The sequence below is a fragment of the Austrofundulus limnaeus genome, unplaced genomic scaffold, assembly GCF_001266775.1.
Source record: "Austrofundulus limnaeus strain Quisiro unplaced genomic scaffold, Austrofundulus_limnaeus-1.0 Scaffold21, whole genome shotgun sequence".
Lineage (NCBI taxonomy): Eukaryota > Metazoa > Chordata > Actinopteri > Cyprinodontiformes > Rivulidae > Austrofundulus > Austrofundulus limnaeus.
In genome coordinates this window covers 469,191-494,817 of record NW_013952423.1, presented here as the reverse complement: position 1 = coordinate 494,817, position 25,627 = coordinate 469,191, and the positions used below count along the sequence as shown (strand labels likewise).

The following is a 25,627-nucleotide window of genomic DNA, read 5'->3' as shown; positions in this document are numbered from 1 at the left end:
TTTTTTGTCCAATGGGAGCAATGATCGTCAGCCTCATGGCTTTGTTTACAAGTTATAGTTCATTTGCAAAAAAGCACAATGTGAATGCAAACCGCACCAAACGAAAAAAAAAGTTAATTTTTGGTCCGGACCAAACAATTGGACCAAAGGACTTTCCTGGTCTGAAAACACCCATAATCTTTTGTAGACATACATCAATTAATTACTGTCTGCAAGTCACACTAAAATGCTTTATGAAATAGTTTGCTGATGCTACAGATAAACAAACACAAGTTAAAAGCTTTCTCTGATGAAATAACCACTCATCCCTTCTTCCAGACACCAGGTTAACCATCACCGGACTGAAACCGGAGACGGCGTACGAGGTCAAGATGTCCGCCATCAACGGGAAGGGCGAAGGCGAGAGCAGCCTCGCAAGTCCTTTCAAGACCAAGCCAGTCCGTAAGTGCCTCCCCTCTCTTCTTGTCCCCCYGCTCTAAACAATCCCCCCCCCCACCCTACAAACAAACACACCTTCTGACCTCACAGCTTTGAACCTAACACTGCAGCTCCCTCCACCTCCTGCTTCCAACCCCACGCTCCACCGTACTCCTTTTCTGTCCAGGCGAAGCAGAGCAATAATTCACCATGACACCACCACTTCATAATTCAGCTGCTTAATATTAACTCTAGAAAGACTCTTTCATAGCTAAAAGGATTTTTTTTCTCACTCTTCTAAACGGATGCACTGTGTAAGGCAGACATTACCTTTGTGTTTTACAGAGGCTTTTTTTTCGCCCACAGCTAAAGTGATTTAGAGATTCCTCTCTGGAAAGTGCTCGCACACTCTTAAATCTGATTTAAACATCAGTGTGAGGACACGCCAGCTGTGTATTTATAGATCACTGACAGCGTGCATTTTTAATGTTGTAGCCACAGGTCATGTCCTGCTGAAGAGACTKTAGACTTTCTGATGGTGATGGCTGCGGATGATGAAAGCTGGGGGGTTTCTGAGGTCTTCGTTTTTTTTTTTATCTGTTTTTGATGAAAAGGAGCACAGCTTACCTGAGAAGCAGGCAGATTAAGAACACAGGCATTGTCAGACTTGTTTAACTCRGAGCGTGCAGCTGCATAAGCTTGAAGTGCAGATCGGCCTTCGGTCGCAAGATCTATTGCGACCTCATCTCGTCCTCCCCTCTCCATTTTTCATGCATCGAGGTGACAGCAAGACATAAATAACGTGACAGAGTTTTTATGAATATATTTTTTAATAATTCTAAAAAACTAGAACAAATATACAGTATATAATTACTGAAAAGTGATATTTCTCTGTGGGTGAGCAGATTATAAAGGTTGCATGTAGCAAAAACAGCTGGATTGACATGTAGGACGTTGATCAGGGCCGAAACATAAAACCCAAAAAGCAGCAGTTGCTGTGATAAAATCATTTTATGAGGAGAGACAAGACTAAGAAGGTTAGATGCAGGAAATTACTTCGGCAAAGGCTCAGAGCCCTTTTTAAAATGGATTTTRCATTTGGGATGAAAACATGGTTATTTTAGTTTGCTCACAGACTTCTATTGGATTTTGGAAACCATGTTTTTGTATTGCACTACATTTATATTAAAACTGTCATGTTGGAAACGTATAATACTAATATAAAATATGATAAAGATGAACGTTTTTGTATTTATCCTAGAAWGAAAATACATTTAAAGAGAAAAATTCAAATATATTAAATAGGATGTAAGCTACTTAAAAAAAATTCAATAAATTCATGTATACATTATTCCTGTATAGAGATGGAGATTAATACTTTAATAAWACATGTGCTTAGAGTCTGAAATCAGTATTTTTATTTAGATATACTATAACTAATTAACCCTAATAAGTTTGTGAACTGTAATTTTGCTCATTTTTAACAGTAGTACTTTTAATTTTATGCATTTTGAAATTTTAAAYGTCCAAATACACTCATATTTAGAGGTTTATTTTCATCAAATCACCGTCTGATCTACTATAACCAGCCAGTTGAACCGGGTTTCAGGTAGAAAAGCAGCCGACCTGTTTTGTCATTCAGAGCTTCAAGTCAGAGTCATGAATAAATCTTTGTTTTACTTTGTTCCAGCCTCSCTGTCATGTTTCCATCTGTGCCTCTTCACCTCACAGCTCCTGTAGAAAAGGATCCCTCCTCAGCTTCCTCCTTATTATGTCTGAATCAATACAGCGAGTCAACATGTTTCATCAGATGCCTGAGTGAAAGGATCGCTCATTTACGCAGCTATTTTTAGCTCCATTTGCATCCGAGCTTAAATTTTACATAATGCTACGCCAATGAAATTGATGCTTTTGCAGAATGATGAGAATATGTTGGATGCATTTGTCAGTGCAACATTTCATTTCACTTAACAGCATATATGTGATGAGATTTTTTACTTCCTGTTTAAAGGGTTGTAGAAATCTTTTAACGTCTATCTTACCTGAAAACTTTCAGCTACAAAAACTGAAATTTTCAATTTAGAAGACATTTTTATATTTATGTTATCATTAAGAAGTGAAGGAGGAGCAGATTATCCTGTCAGCAGTTTCCAGTGATGTGTTCTGGGAGTTTGGCATGGGTTTGTTGATGTGACAGGACAGAGGAGTTCTCTGTCGTTGATCACATTTCTCATTTCATTTTCTTTGTTTTCTTTGTGTCATTGTTTTCTCCTTGTTTTTCATCTGTTCTGTATTCCACTGGACTTCTCAGAATATTCTCTCACAAGTAAGTTTCGTTTCATCCCTACTTCTCTGCCATGTTTCTCTCCGCATTTGTCTTCATTCCCATCCCGTTGTTCATTTTATGGTTTTTTCAATATTGAACATAATCAAAGCCACTGATCAACAGGATGTCTTCACAGAAAAACTGCAGAGGAATAATTCAGTACTTCCAGAGCTGTGGTTCAGCAGTTTTCATTCACTCATTTTTTTAAGAGTTTATTGATTTATTTATTTCAACATGAACATGATGACAGAGAAGTTGTCTCTTATTTAAGGAATAGACTTGATTTTATTCTAAACTTACCAAAGATAAATATTTTTGACACCAAAGCGTATCAGAAACTGATTGAGGAAATTATTAGTAAAACTATTTAGTTTCCAACCTTTTTATGAAATATTTGGGTCCCAAATCTAAAGTTCTGTAAATACTTATTTAATTTTTGTTTGGCTCTGGCCAGTGAGATTTAGAGCTCTTTTTTAACCACTCAGATAAAAAAAGATGGTTTAAATGAATATCACTGTAAATTAATTGTGTTGCTAAAGCTCAGAATTTGGAAATCAAGAAAGAGATGGAAAAATACAAGCAAATAGATGTAATTTTAATACAAAAAAGTCATTAGGAAAGCTTAAAACCAAGAAAACAACAGCATAAAATACAATTTACTGTGTCAGACATTTTCAGAATCATTTAGTCARTGGTAAAAAGGAACCGACACGGCTTAGATATGTTTGTCAGTTAGAAAAATCTGCTGTCAATATGAGATGCTTTGCAAAGAGCTTTCTAAAAAAAGAGACACATTTGAGATAAAACACTTTTAAAGTGATAAGAGGGAATAACTGACATTAATCTGCAGATTTTCACTGTAAACTAATGGAAGMTTTGAAGCAACAGATCGATGTGAAATAAACAGACTTGGTTAACTTCTGTTTAGTTTTATGTAAGATAAATGCTGGATAAGAAAGTATATYAGGGCCATGATGATTCATTTTGACTATTAAATCGAGGAGCTGAGGACAAACATTGACGGTGAAAAATGTAAACCATTTTTTATGGGATGAACTAAAGTTAAACCAAAAGCAGTTCAATAAATATAAACTATACAAAGCTGACATGTCTTTTTTTTTTTTTTTTGTAAAAATAGAATATAAAATAATCCAACTTTGAAGTTTTCTGCTTTTAAACACAGCAGAATTCAGTCACTACATTTATTTCCCTTAGTTTTCTTTGGATGCTTGCAGAGTTGGACTTCTAAAAGGATAAAAAGACTAAGTTTGTTTCAAGTCTGGAGGTTTACATTTTAATTCCCGCATTAATTTGTAAGAAATGAACAAGCACAATCCTGCATTCAGGGGATAAAGTCCAGACTTCAGACCAGTGTTTCCTTCAAGGGTATCGCAGATATTCTACACATTAAACATTTTCTCACTGTGGGAGAAAAGCAGCTCCATAAACATTTGGCTAATTGAATGTCTGGTACACATTTGAAAAAAAAAGAGTTTATTCAACAAATCATCCTCTAATAATCCACATTGTTCTTATTTTTAATTAAACTTACTGTTCACAGTTTGAGTAAAATCATGAAAGTATTCCTTAAACACAAAGCTGGCAAAACACTTAAAGTTTAAAAAAAGTTGTTTCAAGAAGCTTTTAAAAAATACATTTTCATGCAAAGACAGTCTTTGGTTTSAAAGAAAAATGAATGCAAAGCAGGTTTAGAAAACACCTTAAGGCTAAAGTTGTTACTTGACTGTTGGACACGAACACATCTGTGGAGCTTGGCACGATTTGGTTGAAATCAAAGTGCAGCTAATTTGTAATTCAGACATTTTTCAGTTGGATGCAAATACAGTATATCGTATGTTCCAGTGAGAACTAAAGTTACACATTTACATTAAAATAAACACATAAGATTGGCATTAGTAGCTTTGGTAAAATTAGGTTTAGAGGTTTGGCCAAAATATATCTTAGCAAAGTTTGATTGAAGAACACACAGGGTTTGATACAACCTGTCTCTGTTGTGGTTTTAATGGGTACAGAAAACAAAAGCATTGTGGGAAAGTTCCTGTTCAGTTAATGAAACTCAACAAACTCTGTGTTCGTCTTCCTGTTGAGGACTCCCGCTTCTCTCATGCTGTTTTCACCATTTTTCAGTTGAATCTGCGATATCACCCACTATCGCTGCCACCAGCATGACCAGTAGTGAGTATGCCAGTCCAGTGGTGTGCCGTGTGTCTCTCCTCACCTGTAACGTTACTCATCTGGCCTGTAGTTGGTTGTTGCTCATAGGAAAGATTGTCTTTGCTAAAGCGTAGAATCAGATCAGAAACAATTTGCTTACAGTGGTTTGGCTAACTTGAAAACACCTAGATTTTAATCTTACTAACATTTATTGATACTGGTAGGTTAACCACATGATTGTGGAGTTGTGTCATAATTTCAATGTTAGTAACACGTTTGAAACATGTTTCTAATAGGTGTAGTTTACTTAGCATGAATGTTTGTCTTTAAGCAAATCATTTGCTGCAGAACTAACATGCTTTTGGTAGAATTAGGGAATGACTGGTTAATAAATTTGAGCAATGTTGATAAGCTTAAAGAAAAATAAATGAATTTATTTTACAATGTAATGCTGTTTGTTAGACGCACAGTGTGATGGTTACCTCCTAGCATGGTAAAAAACAAACCCTCATTCKTACAGAGGGTCTGGACCCTCAGCTATTGAGAAACGATTTCTTGCTGGAGGCGTAGACTCAATGTATTGAAATTTAAAACTTTTGCATCTGATTTTACTCAATTGCTAATGCTTGGTCGTGATGCAAGTGGCATGCTAGCTTGACTGTGAAGGAAGCTAAGCTAAAAAGCTAACCAGACCTTACATGCACTCTAAACAACCTCCTACTGAGAGAAGTACTGAGCCGAACGAGATGGCTGTACAGTAAATGAGTGCTTCAGGCTTTGTGAGACAAATTTTGTTGCATTTGGAAGCCTTGTCAATGCGGCCTGGCTCAATTTCCTCCACTGCCATTGCTACAGTGGAGCAAAATAATTGACGTCATTCACAACTCCTCCTGTTCGCTGATTGGCCTGGTTGAAATTCCACCAGAGAAACCCTTGGAGTTGGGCAGAACTCTGTAGGAAGGCAAGGCTAGTAACCTCCACCCAGTCTATTTGGGTCATCAAACTTGTGTCTGGACTTCACATGACAACGACTACAAGGCAAACTGTGTTCTCAGCATGGATTTATATTTAAATGAGTCGATGCTCTCAGGTGAACTTAAGTGTTAAWATACCTCAATCTGAATCTCCAGGAGATATGTTACAGCCTTGCTTGAAGTGGCAAAGGTCCACATGCCAACCCCTACAGACGGTAATTTTTGAGGGTCACTCTGTATGTTGATCCTCAAAAATCTTTCATTTGCACAAAAATGCCATATTACTCATACACAATAAAGCGGGGTGTGGGGCATGCAGACTATCAGCTATGGGGGCAGTGATAACAGAGGAGCAGGGAAAGGAGGACAGGGAGGGGTAGCAAACTTATTTCTTGCGGCAGAACGGGTTGGAAGATGTTTTGTTTTACGCCTTAAAGGCTCTGAGATATGAAATAAATTTGAAGCAGAGTTTGTTTTTTTTTTTAAATCCATGATTTTTCTTGTATATGTCCATATGCTGTACAATTCGACTCGTATGCAAAAGGTGCAACATCCATGGCATCAACAGAAGGCATCCAAAACCTGGCTTGAAGTGTTTCATAAAACTATCCGAAGAAATAGCAGATAAGCTGAAAATAGTTAAGCTRCTGGCTAATCAGAGTTGAGCTACTTTAAAATCAAATATCTAAAACAAGTTCACAGATCTTCTTGTCATTCAAGTGATCATAATGTTTTGGAGTTTTACACTGCATTACATTTGCATTAAATCGCCTCACAGATTTGAATCTTTTGTTGATTTCTGCATCACTCACAGCAAATACCAGGCTGTTAAATTGTCAACAGATTTTTTTGTTCCTTTTTTATGCCTGMTGTGATGTGTACCATGTTCAGTTTTCATTATTTTTTAAACTCAAAGCTGTAGAGTTTCTTCTATTATTATTTTGATGTAGATTCATCCATAAAAAAACAACCTTCTGGTGTATTTATTTCTTTTAATGTTTAAATTCGTGTAGATTGAAACCAATGATGCTGTTAGAATGAATCATAGTTTAAATTCAAATCAGGGCTTAAAGTTGTTATGTAAAATTTCACAGTGGAAAAAAGAACAAAGTGACACTGTTGACTGACTGACACGGTGATTGTTGAGTAAAATATATTCAAGTTTCGGTTGTATTTTAAATATATAAAAATGTATTTTTTTCATGAATTTGAATGAATATAAATTACACATTTCAAACAACCAAGACTGCATCTTCAGCCCCGTTTTATCCCCTCCTGTCCTAATATTTATTTTTTAAGCATATTTTATACATTTATTTACTTTTATGTTTCTTTTGCAATTGTGCTCTAACATTTTCATTTGTGTTTTGTTTGGTTGATATGTTGTCATCATTTCAAATTATTTTGTTTGTGTTTCCCCGTACCCACCCCCTACCCCCCACTCCCACTCCTTCTGTGCTTTTATTTTTACATTTTTCTTTCAACCAATCATGTCCGTGCGCATCATGTGACTGTCATGTGGCTCTTGCATGGTGCTGATGATGTCGTCTTCGGTGATCAACAGAAGGTAACTTTTTTTTGTTTTGTTTTTGCTCATGAGGAATTTGTCCAATTAGAAACAAAAAAAACTAACATTCAAACTTGTTTTTTAGCTTTGCTATTTTCATGCCATAGCAAACCAATTCAACTGACAAGTACTAATCCTGAATCATTAAACCAGCATCGTGTCATCACTTCATTCATTTGAATCATTTTCATTCTGTCAAACTAAAGACAGTTGCAAAGTTAGCAGACTGGTTTGTTTTTCTAAGTGCCTTCATTTTTGCAAGCTTATTCAGGATGAATTACTTTAATTGACTGGAGGTGGTAAAAAAAAGACCTATTTGTCATTCAGTTCAAACTTTAGAAGGTTTTGCTCTAGTGTAAACTACATAAGACTTCTGAGTCTTCACAGAATTCTGTGAAATTTGAAAAAGAAGCCTCACAAGTTGCTACAGACAATGATATGCATCATAATTACTTTTAAACATRCTCTCATATGTTGACTGTTTTATGCTAACGGCTCCCAGTGATGCCATTCACTGTTTTAGATTAAACTCACAGCACAGCAAGTTTCTTTCCTTCATCTTAGTTTTTTTTTTTATTTTTCCAGTAGTCATGTTTCCATCAACAGTTTTTTATGTGCATTCTGAAGTATCGCATTAGAAAAAGTGGGTGGAAATAGCAAATTTCGCAAAAAAAAAAAAGTTTTTACGCTCGCCTGAGGTGGTATTTGGATTTTACGAAGAAGAGTTACTGCGCAAAAGAGGAGATGGAAACACATTTGTCGATTAAGTTCTGACATAGTGAACATGTACCTCGATCTGCTGTTCCACCCGCTTCGGATGTTATCATCCATAAATGGACATTATTAGCTGTTATCAGTCCCATAGAATGGCTTCAGACTGTCAGCTGGTTAGTATGAGGCATAAAGCCACTAAGGTTAATTTTAGAGAAAATGGCATACGCTATGATAAAGTAGACCGGACTCTGGCGGTAGCAGATTGTTACATTCCAACATATATGGCACTGATAAGCCACTAGGGGACACTGTTGGGACAGTCTGAAGTCWTTCTATGGGACTGATAACCGCTAATAACGTCCTTTTAATGGACTGATAACATCTGAACCGGCTAGCTGTTCCCGCCGTCCAATAATTGTATCGGCTACAGTTGGACTCTCCTCCCGCTGTCGGCATCTTCCCGGATATTCCCATACCGTGAGGAGAATTGCATTTATTTTCTACGTCTCCAAACAGAATGTAACATCACCAAATTAGTTGATATGGCAGAATAATTAGAACTTTCCCGATACTATCAATGTGTTCCTGATTACGTCTCTCCATTATCTTGAGATGTATCCCCGCGAGTTTGCGACATTACTTCCTGTTTACTRCAGCCATGTGTAAAGTCAACGTCTGATGTAATTACACTTTGTGTAGCCTGGTTGATTTGCTCCAATTTGCTCAAAATTTGCATTAATGGGAACTCGGCTACAGAAAATGTCTGTCCTGCTGCATGCTSCTACGTCTCTATTGTTACATCTCCTTAATTAAATCTGACACATAAATGTGTTTGCAAGGTTCACTCAGTCTGTGAAATYATTCCTGTAGAAATTAGTTCTCGTTTGCACAACGGTGTTTAGCATCAGATGGAACTCTAAAATGCACAATGGGGTCTTTTAATTGTACAAAACTAAAAAGAAGATATTTGTATGAAAGCATGTTTCAAGTCGCTCCGTAATGTTTGCTAGAACATATAAAGTAATTTAAACTGCATGTGGAACGTTGCCCCCCACTTTGATGTCTTTGTGAGGTCTTGTGTGGTCCCAGCTGCACACGTTCCATTTCTTAAATGTGTGACTACACCCACATTTTCCAGCCTGCAGGTGTCTTTTATTCTAAGTACTTCTCTCTCTCAGCTGTTAGAAAATGTTTCCTAACTGGCTGATGCTTGTGGATAACATAAATGAATGTTCTGATGCCTAGCTGCTGCTCTTTCTAACTCTAATTCTCTCATATACTTTCAGCCTGAGTCATGCTCCCCTGCAGTCTCGTGGAGTTCCGTTTCCGAGCAGCGGATTTGCTTGATTTACTAACTCCATGAATAATTGTCCCCATGCATATTCATTTTAATGACTGCAGCCGCTAACACTGTAAAGGCCGAACTGTTTGTGTCCATTACAATATTTTCTAATGTAAACCGTTTTAATGAGCAAGGGAAAAAAATAGAATAAAGAAGCTTTTAGCCTTGTCTTTAATACAAGAAAGCAATCTTCACTGCTTTGTGAGGTTCCAAATATTAGAGCATTAGTTAAGTGCAAAGTAAAATATAACTAGCTGATAAATTTGGGCTTTTAGGTTTTTATTCTGCTTGCACAGAAATCACAATGACATGAAAGCAGAAGCTAACACCCACACAGCAAACTGAGAAAGCACTGACCTWCCTCCCAAAAGACTGTGTCAATGTTATTAAAAGTAATAAGGTAACATGTCCAATCAAGGCCTTAGGGCTCATTATCCTGCAACCCAGCAGAAATGACTCAGGAGGACTGAGCTGATAATGAGGAGGCTCTAAGAGAGCACCACCTCTATCAGGGAGGCAGCCACTCTGCCCTCTTCTTCAAAATGTTGTTTCAACTCATCTTTTTTACGATAATGTACTTTCAGACTTTAAACGTACAGTATATTAGAATGAAGTTGTTGGATTTTATTTTTCCTTAACGAGCAATCTGAATCAAATGTTAAAATATTTTTTTCTGAAACATGAAATTTGTTATAGTAAATGACTTCTTATGTTTTTGGGCAGGATTAACACTGATTTGTAACCAAGCAATTTGGTTTGAGATTAGGGTGTATTCACACTAGGTAAGTCCTTTGGTCCACTTGTTTGGTCTGGACCAAATAGCGGACTTTATTTTATTTTCCTTTGGTGCAGTTTGCATTCACATTGTGCTTTTTGCAAGTGGACTATAATTTATAAACAAAGCCATGCAGGTGATGCTCATTGTTCCCATTGGACAGAAATGATGGGGGAGGGACAGAGGAATAAAGATGGTGCTGTTAATGCTGGTTCATTTGGGGAGGTGTGAATGCACAATCAAACTCTGATACGTTCCAAAAAAGCAGACTCTGGTCTGAACTCTGGAGGTTTTTCCTTCAGTTGTTCTTGGTGCGGCGCCACCACAGTCGAGGCTCAACAACATATTTTTGGCACAAATGGAACTCCATAGATCACAGGGTTTAGTTTGTTTGGCAAAGTGCAGTGTGAATGTGAACCGTATCAACCAAAAATGTAAACAAATCTTGCAAACGGCCATAAGACCAGTCTTTAAAGCTCAGAAATAGTTCTTTGAAATTCAAATCAAAAACAAGACTTAGTATATAAAAAAAACATTATAAATAGCACTAATAAATAAATATTTTTTGGAACTACATTGTGTTAATATTGATATGTCATCTGTTACAATTTTAGGCTTAAATTACAAATAAACAGCAAGTTTCAACTTATTGCAAAGAGCCAAAAAGGACACTTTGAATAACGCTGCGTTTAACATCTCGCTCACATTTGCTGTATTTTCTGTTCTGTGTTGTGCATTAGTTGATTTGAAAAGAAAAGCATCTTAAATTAATACAGATCTATGTAGTGATGCATTCAGTAGGATCATCATATTTTTGACTGATTGTAATTATTTACTTTGTCCTGTGCAGGGGAACCAAACGCCCCCAAACTAGAGACCGTGACTGGAAAAGAAGGCAATTCCTTTAAGGTCAAATGGATCAAGCAGGACGATGGTGGTTCTCCCATTAAACACTATCTGCTCAGATACAAAGCTGTGAGTACACTGGCTAAAAAAAGACAATTCTGTAACACTATGCATGGTTTTCATTTGTTCAGAACTAAAGAAAACTAAAAGAAATAGTACAATATTATCAGAGCTTGCTATTATCACCTCGCCAAATGGAAGCAAGAGATAACYAGTGAGGCTCTGTCTGCAAAAGACAACCGCCAGCAACTCTACAACATGTTTGGATTAACTTTAATCAATAAGTCATTGTTTTCACCCTGCGATTTTCATATTCTTAAAAACAAAAACATGTTCCCAGAACGAGTGCTGCCAATCTTAAATGAGCAATTTTCACTGGGGAGGAAAGAAGAAAGTAGCAGCAGCATTCACTAAGACAAAAATCTCCAGCTGGCACACGACCAGATGCATTTTTCCATGCTAACGCAGTCTAATCAGTTTTAGACACGAGGACTGGCACTGGCATATTATTTTATTTTCCCTTCTTTCATCATGCTCGGGCGACTTCATTTTAGTTCCTACATTTCTGTGCAGCAAGTGCAGACCAGAACTAATAAGGCTGCCTGAGTTATGTTAGAAACCGACCAAAATCAAACTGGCCTTTCTTTCATCTGCGTTCTTTACTTAGAAGCACGTATCGGTCTGGAAACCAGAGCTCCGCCTCCCCCCTGCCAGTGAGTACGCCCTGCTGTCTGGTCTGGATTGGAACACGGATTATGAGGTCCACGTGGTGGCAGAGAACCAGCAGGGCAAATCTGAGCCTTCCATCACTTTCTTCAGGACAGCTGTAGAGCCCACCACCATCCCAGGTACTATTTTCATCATCCCACCCTGAGCATCCACGCACACAGCCACAGTGCACACGGGCTCCCCTCCGTGACCAGAGAGCCTGCACTATTTCAATTCTTGACTTTTCAGCTAAAGCTTGCCAGCTGTTCGGTCTGGCATTAATAACCTACTTCTGAGTGTTGTTTTAAAAATAGATTTTTACCTTTTCACACATGGTAACATGAAAACTTTTGATGCAATGCCGACTGAAATGTAAAAGTGAYGCATCAAGGTTTGATTTTCAAATGAAACACCAGCTTCAGACAATGCTTTTTTTTTATTTTTCTGCACAAATGGTCACGGTTCGTCTCTGCACTGTTGCTGTGTTGTCTTCAAAGTGCAACTTCTAACCMTGGGCTATTTCCCCACCTCACTAAACCTGAGCTACTGATTGTATCATCTTCAACTCTGTTCACATCAATCTTTCTTTTGATCCCTCTGAAGAAAACATGTCATGTTTTCTTCCTCGTCTTCCCTCCGTTCTCATCTGCTCTTTCCGTGCTGTCATGCCTCCCCTTTATTTTCTCTCACACAAGAGGAGTTTATTGAATCAAGCACTTATCTTGTTAACTGTCAAGGGCACGGTAAGGGACAGATAGAATTGCACAAAAATTGTAACATGGATTTCAAGAAACTAAAGTGATGCTCTGCAAATAAGTAAACGGAGGAGATGTAGTCATTATTAATGACTTCAGAATACATTTTTTTATTAAATTTTACCTGATTTGAAGACACTTTTGCTGATTACCTTTAAATGTTGGGAAAAAAGTCAGATTTTTGGGTGTAACATATTGAATTTGAATAGTGCTTTYGAGTTATAGTTTTTACAGTTTTATCAAAATGCATTAGATTTGAAGGAAAATTAAATAAACTGTAATAGTTAGTTGGACTGTGGCTGTTAAAAATAGATGCCAAAAGAGTTTTTATTATTTTTTTTTTGTTGTTGGAAAAACAAGACTAGTTTTTTTTTTTTTTGGAATAATTTTTAAAGCAGCTCAAATTATTGCCAACTCTCATACTAAAACATTTAGATAAGATTTGGAAAAGACAGCTACACAGCTGTCTGTGCTTCTGGGTGTTACTTTTTACTGAAAATAAACAGAAACAGCTAAAACAGCCATGCRTAAAGTATTAAAGTTGAACATTTTATTTGCAATTATTTTTACTTTTGTCTGTGACAACTGCACCTAAAGAGAAAACAAGCTTCTACCTGATGCACAGCCGCTTTTCCTGAAACTTTTGCCACATTTGGGATTTAATTCAAGTTATTCTTGAAACATAAAAATAAAAGAACAAACAGCAAAAAAAAATCACTAGTTTATCTATTTTTTGTTAATGATAATTTAGAATGAGGAAACCCCACTTGAAAATCACCTGTGAAAATATGATTTGAACATTTTTCACTTGACAAATGTGAAACATGTTTTGTTCTTTTACTGTGTTAAAGTAGACATATCCTGCTTTTAAATTCTTCTTTTTCACATTTAAATCATTCAGTTGGGGTCTTTATAAAGTGAAACTCTGCCTTGGTCTGAATCCCTCCTTATTTAAACTTTACCAGCTCCTCTTTCACCACTTTTATGCTGTGTCTCAAAGCAGCTGTTTTTGTTACTGTTGTTTTAAGGTGCTTCAAGCCCCGCCCCCTCTGGCTTCTAGACCGATCCACTCCGGTTTGGGAGAGGAGGTTACGTTTTATGATTTATTTACATTTTAATTGAAAGATGTGAACAGAAGACTTGTTCATCCAGCTTTKCAAGTTGGAACTAGAGTCAGACCAAGAACCAGAGGAGAATTAAGACGAGAAAWTTGTAGCTGGTAAGAGAAGCTCCGTCGCAGATAATTTGACGTAATAAATCAGAGAAAAAAAACGTGCTGAAAAATATGACCCAAACAGTATATAAATCTATCTGAAACACTTTCTTTTACGGTACTCTTATTATCATGTAATTATGTGGTAATTAGGGTACAATTTTACTATGTAATAATTGTTTGCAGTAATGTAGCACTTACCTGGTAATGTATTACAATTCACTATGTAACACCTAAATAAGTAGGTAATTTTGACAGCTTTAAAGTTATATTTTATTGCAATTAACCACTAACCCCAAAATTTAGTTGCATTCTTTTGGTTATAAAAATAGTGTTGAGTTACTATTGAATAGTAATTTGATTGTAGTTACCCAATAAAGGTAGTTTTACTAACAGTAGTTTTTCTTTTGTACCGTAATTACCACGTAATTACATGGTAATAAGGTAGAAATTACATTTAATTACCATTTTTATTACCTTGTAATTACATGGTAATAAGGGTACCGTAAAATAAAGTGTTACCAATATATCTTTGCAGCAACAGGAGAGAATAAATTCAACTTTTTTTTGCCTCCTTGAGACTCCAAATCCACAACAAAATGTATTTAAACAGCTAAAAATGTGAATTTTGCATAAGTCACCTTTAAAGTTAAATAATAAAGTAAATAAAAACACATTCCACACATGRAAAATATTTTTTTARGATCTCATTATTCCAGCTKCTCAAGCTCATTGCATCACAATGAWGCGAATGTTCAGGAGTAAACAAAACAAGATATTTTAGAGCGTCATTGTTWCTATTTGATCCTGGTCCGGTTGTTTTCATTTTATTTTTCTGTCACGCCTAACACCATTATCTGTGCTTCACGTTYACTTTGTGTTTTTGTTGTGTCTGGTTTTCCTTCAGCCTGCCTGCTTTAGTGGCTCCCACAGTGTTCAGGACTCCTGCATGTTCTAAATATACAGTCTGTGGCCTGGTTAGGTGGGGATGCAGCCCTTTACAGCCTTTGCATGCTGCCTCCTCCAACTGGATTCATATTTTCTGTTTGTAACTCGTAAATCTAAAAGGCAACTTCTGCCAGTGTATGGCACGTGGAAAACCCAAACTAGCTCTTTTCTTTTGTTCCTGGTTTCTGGGCAGCAGCCATGTRGCAGTGGGAGGTTTGGATCACTTAGAGTTCTTCCAGATCAGACGTAAAATGTTCTTCATCCAAATCAGTCAGCCTTTAATTCCACTAATTACTTCTACTTTTTGTGTTGTTTCAGGATTTATTACTTCTGTTTCAACGTTTTTTTTGTTCCTCAGTCTACTCTGAAATAGCTTTAACTGAAGAAATTGCTGATGTTTATTTTTAGCTACAACATCTGAATTTAATTCCACTGCTCCTTTTCCACTCACACAGCTGGTTTTGGTAAAACTCACTGAAAACAGCTGCTGTTTAGTAAATAAATAGCGGTTCCATACGCTCAATTACAACTTAGGCTCCACATGCAGTTAACTTCAGCCTCACTTTATTTTTATTTTCTGTTTCAAACAAATGTTCAGAATTTAGTTACCCATAAAAGACGTGTTCATCCTCCTGGTGGATTTTTAAAAAACGGAATGCGATCCAGCATGAAAGACATCTTTAAAACAAGTTTTAACAGTCAGAAATAATCTGCTAAATCTGTTGTGTCACCGTCTTTTATGTGATTTGGCTTCTGTAATTTTAGTAGGCAGAGCTGGGTGGCATTTGCACGCTTCAGACTCAGACGAGGCGAAATGSTTCCCAGCTGTCAAGAGATGAAACGATTGTAGTTCAAATCAAACTTTTGATTATTCTCATTTATGGAGCCAGAATGTGGCAGCTACAGTGACAGGTGATTAATCCAAATCTCCCCAGCTAAGGTTGGCATTTCTGTAAAATCACAAAATTAAAAATAAAATAAAATAAAATAAAATTCCAAGGATTGATAACACGAGGTCACCCATTCGTCCACGTCTCAGACTTCATAAGCAGCTTCTGTATTTGGATGTGTGATTTTTGCATGGATCTTTTTCCTCACCATGACCAGCGATGTAATGGTGATAGAAAAAATGGTTCAATTATTGCTTGCCCACTCGTTTCCTATTGTTGTGCATGTTCATACCTAACTGTATGGCAATACATTTTACCTTGTAGCCATTTTTGGTTCACTGAAGAATGCCTCAGAGGTTTGAGMAAAAAAAAATCATCACAGAAAAAGAGCCGATTTATTRTAACACTGCCTCTTATTAGAGTCGTAGTCTTGTTCACTTAGTACGGGATTATTTTTCTTATGTTAAACTAATCTGAAGGGCAACACTAACTATTTTACATGAAATGTATTTAAAGCTTTTATAAATGTAAACCAATAAAGTTAAAATTTCAATATAATTTTAATAAATATATACATTATTCAACACTTCCAAAAAGAGAAAATAAAACTTATAGATTCTCTGTTTTTTCTTTCATCCATTTTCTAATAGTTTACTAATACAAGCTTTATCAAAATAGCAGCTTTTTTAGAAATCAGTGGTGAGTTGTATACGCCTGATCAATGAAGCAAGTGCATCAACTACACCCCCATTATTTTAAACGGGGGTGAAAACTTAAAGTCCTCCTTCCAGCAAAATTAGTCTTTTTTTATTAATATGTTTTATATAAATATTGCAAGTGTGTTCCTGCTTTGAGGTTATAATTTGTCTTTAAAACTAAACACTAACTTTGTGCCATGACGGATTAAAAATGTCCTCAAAGCAGAGGAGAACTGCAGCGTGTTTGAAATGTCTTCCTCAGTGGCGTCTTCCCCGTTTGTGTGACCTTCCTCCCATTCCTTCCATCAACCACGAAGCCGTGCCGCTAACATACTGTGACAGTCTATTTTTTATTATTTATTTTGGTTCTCAAACCTAGTTCCTTTTGTTATTCCTGAGTTGAGTCTTTAGTAACCTTTCAGATGTGGATTTCTGAATTTCTGACCTATTTTTCATTCTCTTTCCCCTCTTTCTCTCCTGCTTCCCCCCTCTTTTCTCCGTGTCCTCTTCCTGTCTTCATGTGTGATCTTCTGGGCACCTATGGACCATGACATTGCCATGCACACAAATTCCTTTCTCTGTTTGTGCTTTTTATTATGTTTTCTATCTTTCTTGTCACACCTAATTGGCTGTCGCTTCAAAAAAATAAAAATAAAATAAAATGTTGATGCGTRTCAATATTGTTTGGTGGACACCTCAGCTACCCTTGGCTGCCAATGTGTGACGTACAGTCTGGCAGCTCTCCTGCCCTCACTTCTGACTGTGCTCTGGCTCTCATAAACTGATTTCATTCAAGGAGAAAGAGGATGGTCTGAGCATTTTAAAATCCTTGGGCCCAGACTCCTGTGCTTTCTATGCCTTTTTTTCACCACTGGGCAGCCACCTGCAAGATTGGAGAAAAAAAAATGAAGATTCAAGACATTGGTTTCATGTTATTACAGGGTGCTCAGTACTTGCATCATTTTCAAAATTGACTTTCTGGGTTCTGTTGATATTTTGTTTTCATTTGTTTTCATGGTGTATATGAATATATTTAGGTGGGAGGGGGTAATGAGGGTTAGTCAGTGTTGCCAATTGAAATTGGGTTGATGCAATGCTAACAAAGTGTTGTTGCTTTGTTTTAGATTTGACAAGTAACACATTCATAATGCCTTAATGTGGTCAGAGAAGGGGTGATATGGTAGACTGTTTAATAATGCATTTACAGTGTTTTAACAAGGAACGGCAGGTGTGACGAAAACTTTGATTTAGGACTTTGTTGCCTTTTAAACCAACGTCATTCCACTGATACGTCAAAGCGACATAAAAAGCATGAACACGGCATGAAAGCTGACACAAGGCATGAAGAAGTTTTCAACAACGTGCTATGCAGCTCCTTCAAATCCCCCTCAGTCAAGCATTATGAATGTGTTAAACAGGAGACAAGTGCAAATGCTGTGCCTAATTCCTGTCTTTGGAATCCAAGCTTGAAATGTCCTGCTGTASAACGTGAGGAAAGACATCATTTGCAGAGAAATACAACATTGGTTATGGTCAAAGGACTCTTTTTTTTCCCAAACCTGCTTCTTACTTTTCCATATTATAACATGCTTATTTACAAATACATGTAATCGGCTTGTATGGAGAGGATGGAGTGTTGTGCAGAAACTGACTAATCATGTTTTGTGACAAAGTGTACATAATCTTTTAAAACTGATATTCAAGAAATACAATAAATCAGCTGTTATTTTGACAACTCATGTTCTCTTTTTACCTGAAAACAGAAAAAAAAATGAATGCAATGGCTGTTAAACACTGAGAATCTCATTTCAAGAWTGTGAAATTATTTTACCCTCCGAGGCATTTTTTTGTAAGTGTATATCAGTGTATTTCCATGTAACCATTGTAGGGTTGAAATAAATTCTTCTTTTTCTTTCAAGACAGTAATGGCTTTTTGAGGCTTAACATCTGGAGACGTGTGACACTTTTTTCTGGGATGCCGCTTGTGAAACTGGTTTTAGTCTTTGTTCCTCTGGAGCGTTAACACAATGTGTATAATCTGCATTCAGTGTTACATTGCACCACAGATGACTGTTAAACCCAGATGAACAAAGAGGAGCTGGGATTTTTACCAGTCTGAAGGAGAAAGGAGGTTTTTATTATTGAACAAAAAAAATGAACAGTGTACACTGTAGCCGTGTTTCCATCGATGTTTTTTTTTCAACCGCAGTTTGAAGTATTGCGTTAGAAAAGGGTGGCAAAAAAGGCAAAATTCGCAAAATCTTTCTAAATTTCGCAAAAAAAAAGTTTTTTACGAGTTAATGTGCAAAAGGGGAGGTGAAAACATTTGCGGATTAAGTTCTGACATAGCGAAAATTTACCTCGATCAGTTGTTCCTGCTGTCCAAYAATTGTAGCTGGACCCTCCTCCCAGATATATTATTGTAATTACTTTTTTTGTACGTCTCCAGACATCACGAAACATCGCCAATACTTGTTGATATGACAGAATAATTACAACTTTCCTGATAACTTCTCTCCATTGTCCYGACATGTGTGGTCCCTGTCACTGCCCAATCTTTTCCGTAAGCATGATCCGTATATTGTTTGTTTTGGAACATGTAGCGTTTCACTAGACTAATGACAGCATTAATCTGATTTCAGTCTTTCGTCGAACGAAACGAAGATGAAATGAATTATAAGATGAATGTCTAGAAAATAGACCAGCTTTAGGTCATAAATCTGTATTTTATTTATCAGAATGTATAAAACATTAAAACTGTTTTCAGAATATAACAGCATATCTTTATAATTAAGTATGGGAATAATTAGTCACAGGGGCGGTTCTAGGGGCGGGGCCACAGGGGCCTCAGCCCCATCTGAAATATGAGTGGCCCCCTGAGGTGCCCCAGTCCTTTCACTCTTCATGTCCTTGCCCAAGAACAATGATAGTGGCTGCAGTTCCACTTCCATCCACTACTGGCACCAGTGAGTCAAATAGGAAAGAAAGCCCAACATGAAGCAAGCTTATAGAAGTCTTTTTCAATTTGAACAATAATGCGGAAAAAAAGTTTTTACTGACAAAAATGGCTGGGTTCTCTCACATGTTGTGTGTTTAAGAGTATTTTATTTATGTACAGTAAAAAAAAAACCATGTAAAATTGATAAGGATAATTCACTGTGCAAGCTCAAGTGTTTGAACTCGTGTGACTGATTAAATGTATAAATCTTACAAAAACTGGGGATTTGTGTGYAAGGTTGTTGRACAAATACTTGGCCCCTCTGTGAATATTGTGCCCCCTTGCACTGAAAAATCCTAGATCTGCCACTACAGCCATGCATGATGTCAACGTCTGACGTAATTGATTCGCTACAACCCAGTTGATGGAAACGCAACTGATACATTTCTTTTTTGCAACATTTTAAAACGTTTGCTCAAAATTCGCATTAAAATTGGATGGAAACACGGCTTGTGTTTGCAGTATAGAGACTTTGCAGCARGTCTAAGTGGTGGTTGCTTTAAGAGCACAACTACACTTGTAGCCAGAGGGGCTTGGTCTTACAAATTAGTCATTTAAATCATTTAAAGCCCATTATATTATTTGATGGTAACCAAGAGCTGTAAAAAAACAAAGATCAGGTCCTGTAGTTTATGCAAGCTTTTCACTGAGTTTACATTTATCCTAACATTTGCTCCACAGTCTGCTCTACAGTTCATTAAAGATCTGCCGKCATAATAGACCAAGTGATGGCTAAAGGCTAGCATCACATGAAGCCTAATTCAACATTTCAATGTGAGCAAATTAATAAAACACTGATTTGTTTTCAGTAAACACAATGAAAATGGTGATTCTTGTTTTTTTAATCTGTCTCTAAAGACAATGTTGTATGTGCTGCAGAATGGTTGCCACTGACACATTTAAATGCTCATTTTAAAGCAGCTCATGTTTCATTATGACAAACCCCTGCTGGGTTAAATTGTTCTGCAAATGGTGAACAAAACTCTACGGATAGATGGATGTTTACCGAGACAACAGTCAGAAACTAAAACCCCTACTGATGTGGCTTTGAGCGCATTTTCTCTTTCAACATGGTCTTGAAGTACACCAAAAATGAWTGCCTTTCACTTACGTTAAGCAAAGGTTGTTTTGTTCTTTATTAGCTCACGGTGTCCTTGTGTAATACTGAAAAAAAAAATAAAAATGTATGAACTCAAGTAACCCTTTGAAAAAAATACAAGGCCGGGTTTTAATTTGAAGAGAGCTGCTTAAATGACAATGAGCAAACTGAATTGATTGATTCATAAACATTTAAAGCCTTATTTATAAACCAAACATTACCAAATGATCGTTACTTGAATCAGAAACTAGCACTTAACATGGTAACAACCTGTTTCTCCAAGCAATAAGAAGAAAAATGTAGAAGAATTTAAATTAATTTGAAGTTATGAGGTTGGGAAGGTTTTCACCTCTGAAATGTGTTATCRTGATTTTCTTTTTCTAGACTGAGATTAAAAATGAGATTCCAATTCTTTCCCTTAATTATCTCTGACACCGCTGTTTAATCTTAACTAAATCCTGTCAGAAGGAGAATAAGATCTCACGACACCTGTGTGGTGCTCTTTGTCACTTTCCCCCTGCTGTTGGAGCCCGTTGAGTAATGACAGTGATGATCGATGCTGAGAGATTTTCTTCTTCTTCTTTTGGGTATCTTCATCTAAATGTCTGCATCACTTCTGCTTCCATTAAACATGAACAGAATGTTTCTCATTCGTAAAGCAAATGGTGGAGCTGTCTGCAGGAGAAAGAATCTGAAATGATTCTGTAAAGCTCCAAACATTTCTCCAGCTTTTKTCAGGAAGATAAGACTAGTTAAATAATGTGTGCAAAGAAAAAAATATATATTTAATAGAAAAGTGAAATATGTGTGTGTATAAAAAAACGCAAGCAGAGAAAYCAGAGTACCCAGAGGAAACTCACACCTGCACAAAAACAACATGTAAACTGCATGAAAAAGCTGGGAGTTCAGTTTTCTTACTGMAAAGCATCATTCAGGATGTGATGCAGTACATACTTATTGCAACTTTTTATATATATTCATTGTTTTTTGCACGTTTTACAACAGATTACATTTTCAGATGCAGAAACATTCTAAGATAGTTTTAATGTTGACATAAATCCAAGTTATTACRAAGTATTTAAAGTACGCCCATTTTATTTTACACCTTTTCTTCAGTCATTCCTCCCTCTACACCTAATCTGCTGAAAATAAGTCTTCAATTCACAATATTCAGTTATAGAGCAGAATTTACCTGTTGAAACAGCTGCATTCATCAGGACTTCTGAAAGATCTCAATCAGCATGACAAAAAGGCAATTATAAGACCCACCCTGATCACTCTGTTTCACTCAGATTTTTTTGATGATGGCGCAGTGCCACACCGTGGCAGAACTTTGATGGAGACTTCAAGACAAAATGAAGGAGAACTTGTTGAATTATAATCCTGGACAGTCAGCTGTGTTTAATCTTTCTGGCATGTGAGGCGTTTTTTGAAACTAAATTTCATCACTTGATGCATGTTTAGTGTTTTTTTATTTTTTATTTTTTTGGGAAACAAACTCAAAACTGCACCTGACAAGGACGTGAAGAGAATCATTTTTTGTTTTTGTTTTCTCCCATCCACCCTGACATGTAAAATGTATGTTCTGTCTGTGTGAGAGCACCGGGCGAGGAGCAACCTGCTCCTCTGCAGAGCTCCACGTGATTTATTGTTCCCGTTAAAATGCAAATGAAGCAATGAGCAGAGCAGAAGCAAGCGCTGTGTGGAACAATGCAGTCACCTGTAAGTACACAGATCCGTGGCACGCGCCTGCTGTTTTAATCAGCCATAAGAGAAATTTAATTTTTGCAGCTTACAGGTGCAGCCAAAAAGGGAAAAAAAAATAATAATTAAAAGATGGGATGTGTTTGAGTATATGAAAATGTTCATGGCTTTTTAAATCTATCTGTAATCCAGGTGGTTTGCAGTTCAAAGCTAAATAAGTGTGGAAATGTTTAACATGTCTGTTTTTATGTGATGTATTAAAAGTGACCGTAAACTTGTTTGGGATTGTTTCATGTTAAAGTGGATTGTAAGGTGGAGCAATGGGGAAAAAAAAGGGCGAAAGGTGACATTTTTATTCTTCTTGAATGATTTATATCTATAACAAATACTGTCAGAGGAAATATGTGAAAGAATTTGATGCTCTCTTGTTCTTGATGTTACATTGTTACAAACAGTGATGTTGGATTCCACCAGTTTCCTTTCTGATTCTGAGACCGTCAAAAACTCAGGCTGATGTCGGCAATACTGATCCGATACTGACATTTTTGTGCAAATACACCTAATGTTTTGGGAAAAATGACCACAAAATTGCTCCTTAAAGAATACAAAACATCAAAGTATGTATTTGTTTGTTTTAAACTAAGAAGCATATTGAGTTAAATGTCCTCAGTTACAGTACGGCCGAGCTAATACAGCAGAGAAAAAAAACAAATCTGACACAATCATACCAAATATTTGTAAATTGTGTTTTAAGCAATAAAATTTGAAGTAAAATAATAAAAACATTAAAATAAATTGTTTAATTATAAAGAACTACAATAAAAATGAAAGATTGCATCTCACTTTACATTACATACAACTATACAATTCAACTTTATTTGTAAAGCGATTTAAAACAACACTGTTGGCCAAAGTGCTGTGCATGATTAAAAACATAAAACATACACAAAACAATAAAKTAAGTAAAATGAGCCAATGAACCTATTTACATGACAGTACTGAACATGTAACATCTCTAGATTGAGCACATGCTGCTGCTAGTTCCCAGGCGGAAGAAAAAGTAGTTCCCACCAACCGCATATGATTATGATAATATTTCAATAGTTTAGTTACTTTCTGGCCCTGTGATGGACTTGTGACCTGTCCAGGGTGTACCCCGCCCCTCGCACTGTGACTGCTGGATATGGGCACCAGTGACCCACGCAACCCTGAAAAGGAATAAGCGTGTACAGAAAATGGATGGATGGATAGTTACTTTCTACCATTCATTTTATTGATATGCATTACCTGAAATGACTGGAGGATCAAATTATCAATATTTTGATTCTAAAGTACAACATTATTGTATCGGTAGCATCGATATTTCAGTATTGAGCTGCACATCACTACTGCCAAACTCCAGGAGGCAGCAGAGACCGCTGCATGTAAAGTTTAATGTTTAAAGGATGGATGGATGGATGGATGGATGGATGGATGGATGGATGGATGGATGGATGGATGGATGGATGGATGGACGGACAGATAGACAGATAGACAGATAGATAAACATGATCCTTGAACTTCAGTCTGACACATTTTAAATAAAAGCTCCAGACAGAAGCAATTAAATTCACACTGTGATGGTCCAAATCTGAATTCCAAAATCTCCATAAACCATCAGTGTAGGAGTGTGTTACACTGATCAGACGGTCCACAGGGACCTGTTCCAATAATACCAACAAGACACTTTGGTGGGAGTTTTCAGGAAATCCATTGGAGTCATATTTCTTTCTTTGCACAGAATGTCAGGACATCGAACAAGCTTCTACTGTGATTTATCTTACTAATGCACACGTTGGTGGGGAAAAAACATGTTGGATGCAGTTCAAGTCCAGTTCTTGGCAAGATCTGTATCCATACAAGACTGCCTTCCTGTGTCTGTGCAGCACAAAGCAGACGCATAGGGTGGCTGTCAGTTTTGATTCCACACTTCTCACTTACTGTATCACACAATTAACACGCTGGATTGATCTTTGAGGAGCCTGTTTAGCTCACAGAAATTAAGAGAAATGTTCAAATGTTTTTACATGTTCTTTTTTCTTTAGACTTATTGTGTATGGATGTGAGTATTTACTCATCTTTTCTTTAATCTTACCAAAGTCTGAGTGGAAAATCGAACACCTCGAGTGTCGGCCATCATGATTTTCCAAAGTAAATGTCAGGTTGCTGTAACGAAACCAGGGATTAGGTCAGTTTCTCTGGGAAGACCCCTCTGAAAATTTCCAACACATTTAAAACTTTGCCACCTAAATCACTATGTGACAAGCTTGACTGCATCCCTCTTCGCCTCTCTCTCCTTGTCTCTTTCTAAACTTCCTCACCGTCCCCCTCTCCTTCATGTCTTTTTCCCCCTTCTTTTTTCCGCCCGTTTTGCTTGTATATCCCCTCTACCTGTCTTTTCCCCTGCAGATGTGGTGGAAGGTGGCTCAGGGCTGGGCACCGGAGCCATTGTAGGCATCCTGGTTGTTGTCTTCTTCGTGCTGTTGGTCGCCGTGGACGTCACTTGCTTTTTCCTCAACAAGTGTGGCCTCCTCATGTGCATCGCCGTCAACTTCTGTGGGAAAGCTGGACCAGGGGCCAAGAGCAAGGTCATTGAGGAGGGAGAGGCAGCGTTCACGTAAGTAGCATTTTTTTTTCTTTTTCAGTAGCTTTTGGTGCTACCTGCAGACTGATGACTGCTGAAAGGGTGATGTCATACATGAATCTGAGTTCTGACCCATTTCTCCCTATTACTGCAAATAAGTAAATACTGAGAATAAATCACAGACAAAAACATAAAAAATACAATTAAAAGGGTCAAAATAGGTTAAAAACACAAAGAATGAAAAAGACATGGCAATTTAAGTAGATATTTTAACAGTAACAACTGTTTTTGGTGAATTATTATTTTTTAGAAAGGTCTTCACTCTCCTTTATGAACATATTTCCTTTTCACAAAACTCCATGGACCATTTTTTTAAATCTTAGAGATTTTAAAAACCTTTGAATTATTGGGAGCTTTCTAGTTTCTGTTCATTGTGCTGTGAGAAAAATTTCATTAACTGAAATTGAGATGAAACCACATAAATGTTGAATAGATTTAAATGTGAAGAGAATGAGGACCGTACAACACCAGTGACTGGGATGAACGGAGATTTAAGGCTGTCCATGCAAGCAGGAACACGTTGACAAGAAGCCGGACGTTCCGGCATATATACACATGTTCTTCAGTGCCTGGTACACCCACTACTGGCCTACAGCTGAATCACAGGCATCCCATACAGAAATTATATTTCCTAATGAATTCATAAAGGTTTTTCTATGTGTTGTCATAATGTTTTTGGCATGTACCTAAAACTATTTTAATCAGGACATTACAATAAATTATAAAAGTCGATAC

General features: G+C 36.9%; 1 protein-coding gene across 13 annotated transcripts in view; it reads left to right on the top strand.

The window, feature by feature from the left end:
- Positions 1–25,627, top strand: part of ncam1a (neural cell adhesion molecule 1a) — a 242,887-nt gene that overhangs the window by 207,204 nt on the left and 10,056 nt on the right. For 3 of the 13 annotated variants that reach the window (XM_014003947.1, XM_014003945.1, XM_014003951.1), the window contains 7 exons: positions 319–441; positions 2,729–2,743; positions 4,892–4,939; positions 7,457–7,459; positions 11,141–11,265; positions 11,864–12,044; positions 24,658–24,865. In XM_014003947.1, coding sequence (XP_013859401.1) covers positions 319–441; positions 2,729–2,743; positions 4,892–4,939; positions 7,457–7,459; positions 11,141–11,265; positions 11,864–12,044; positions 24,658–24,865 — 703 coding nt within the window. Of the gene's footprint in view, positions 1–318; positions 442–1,451; positions 1,455–2,728; positions 2,744–4,891; positions 4,940–7,456; positions 7,460–11,140; positions 11,266–11,863; positions 12,045–17,108; positions 18,327–24,657; positions 24,866–25,627 lie in introns of those variants that run through there. The other 10 variants (XM_014003950.1, XM_014003952.1, XM_014003954.1 and 7 more) reach the window with 7 other exon arrangements.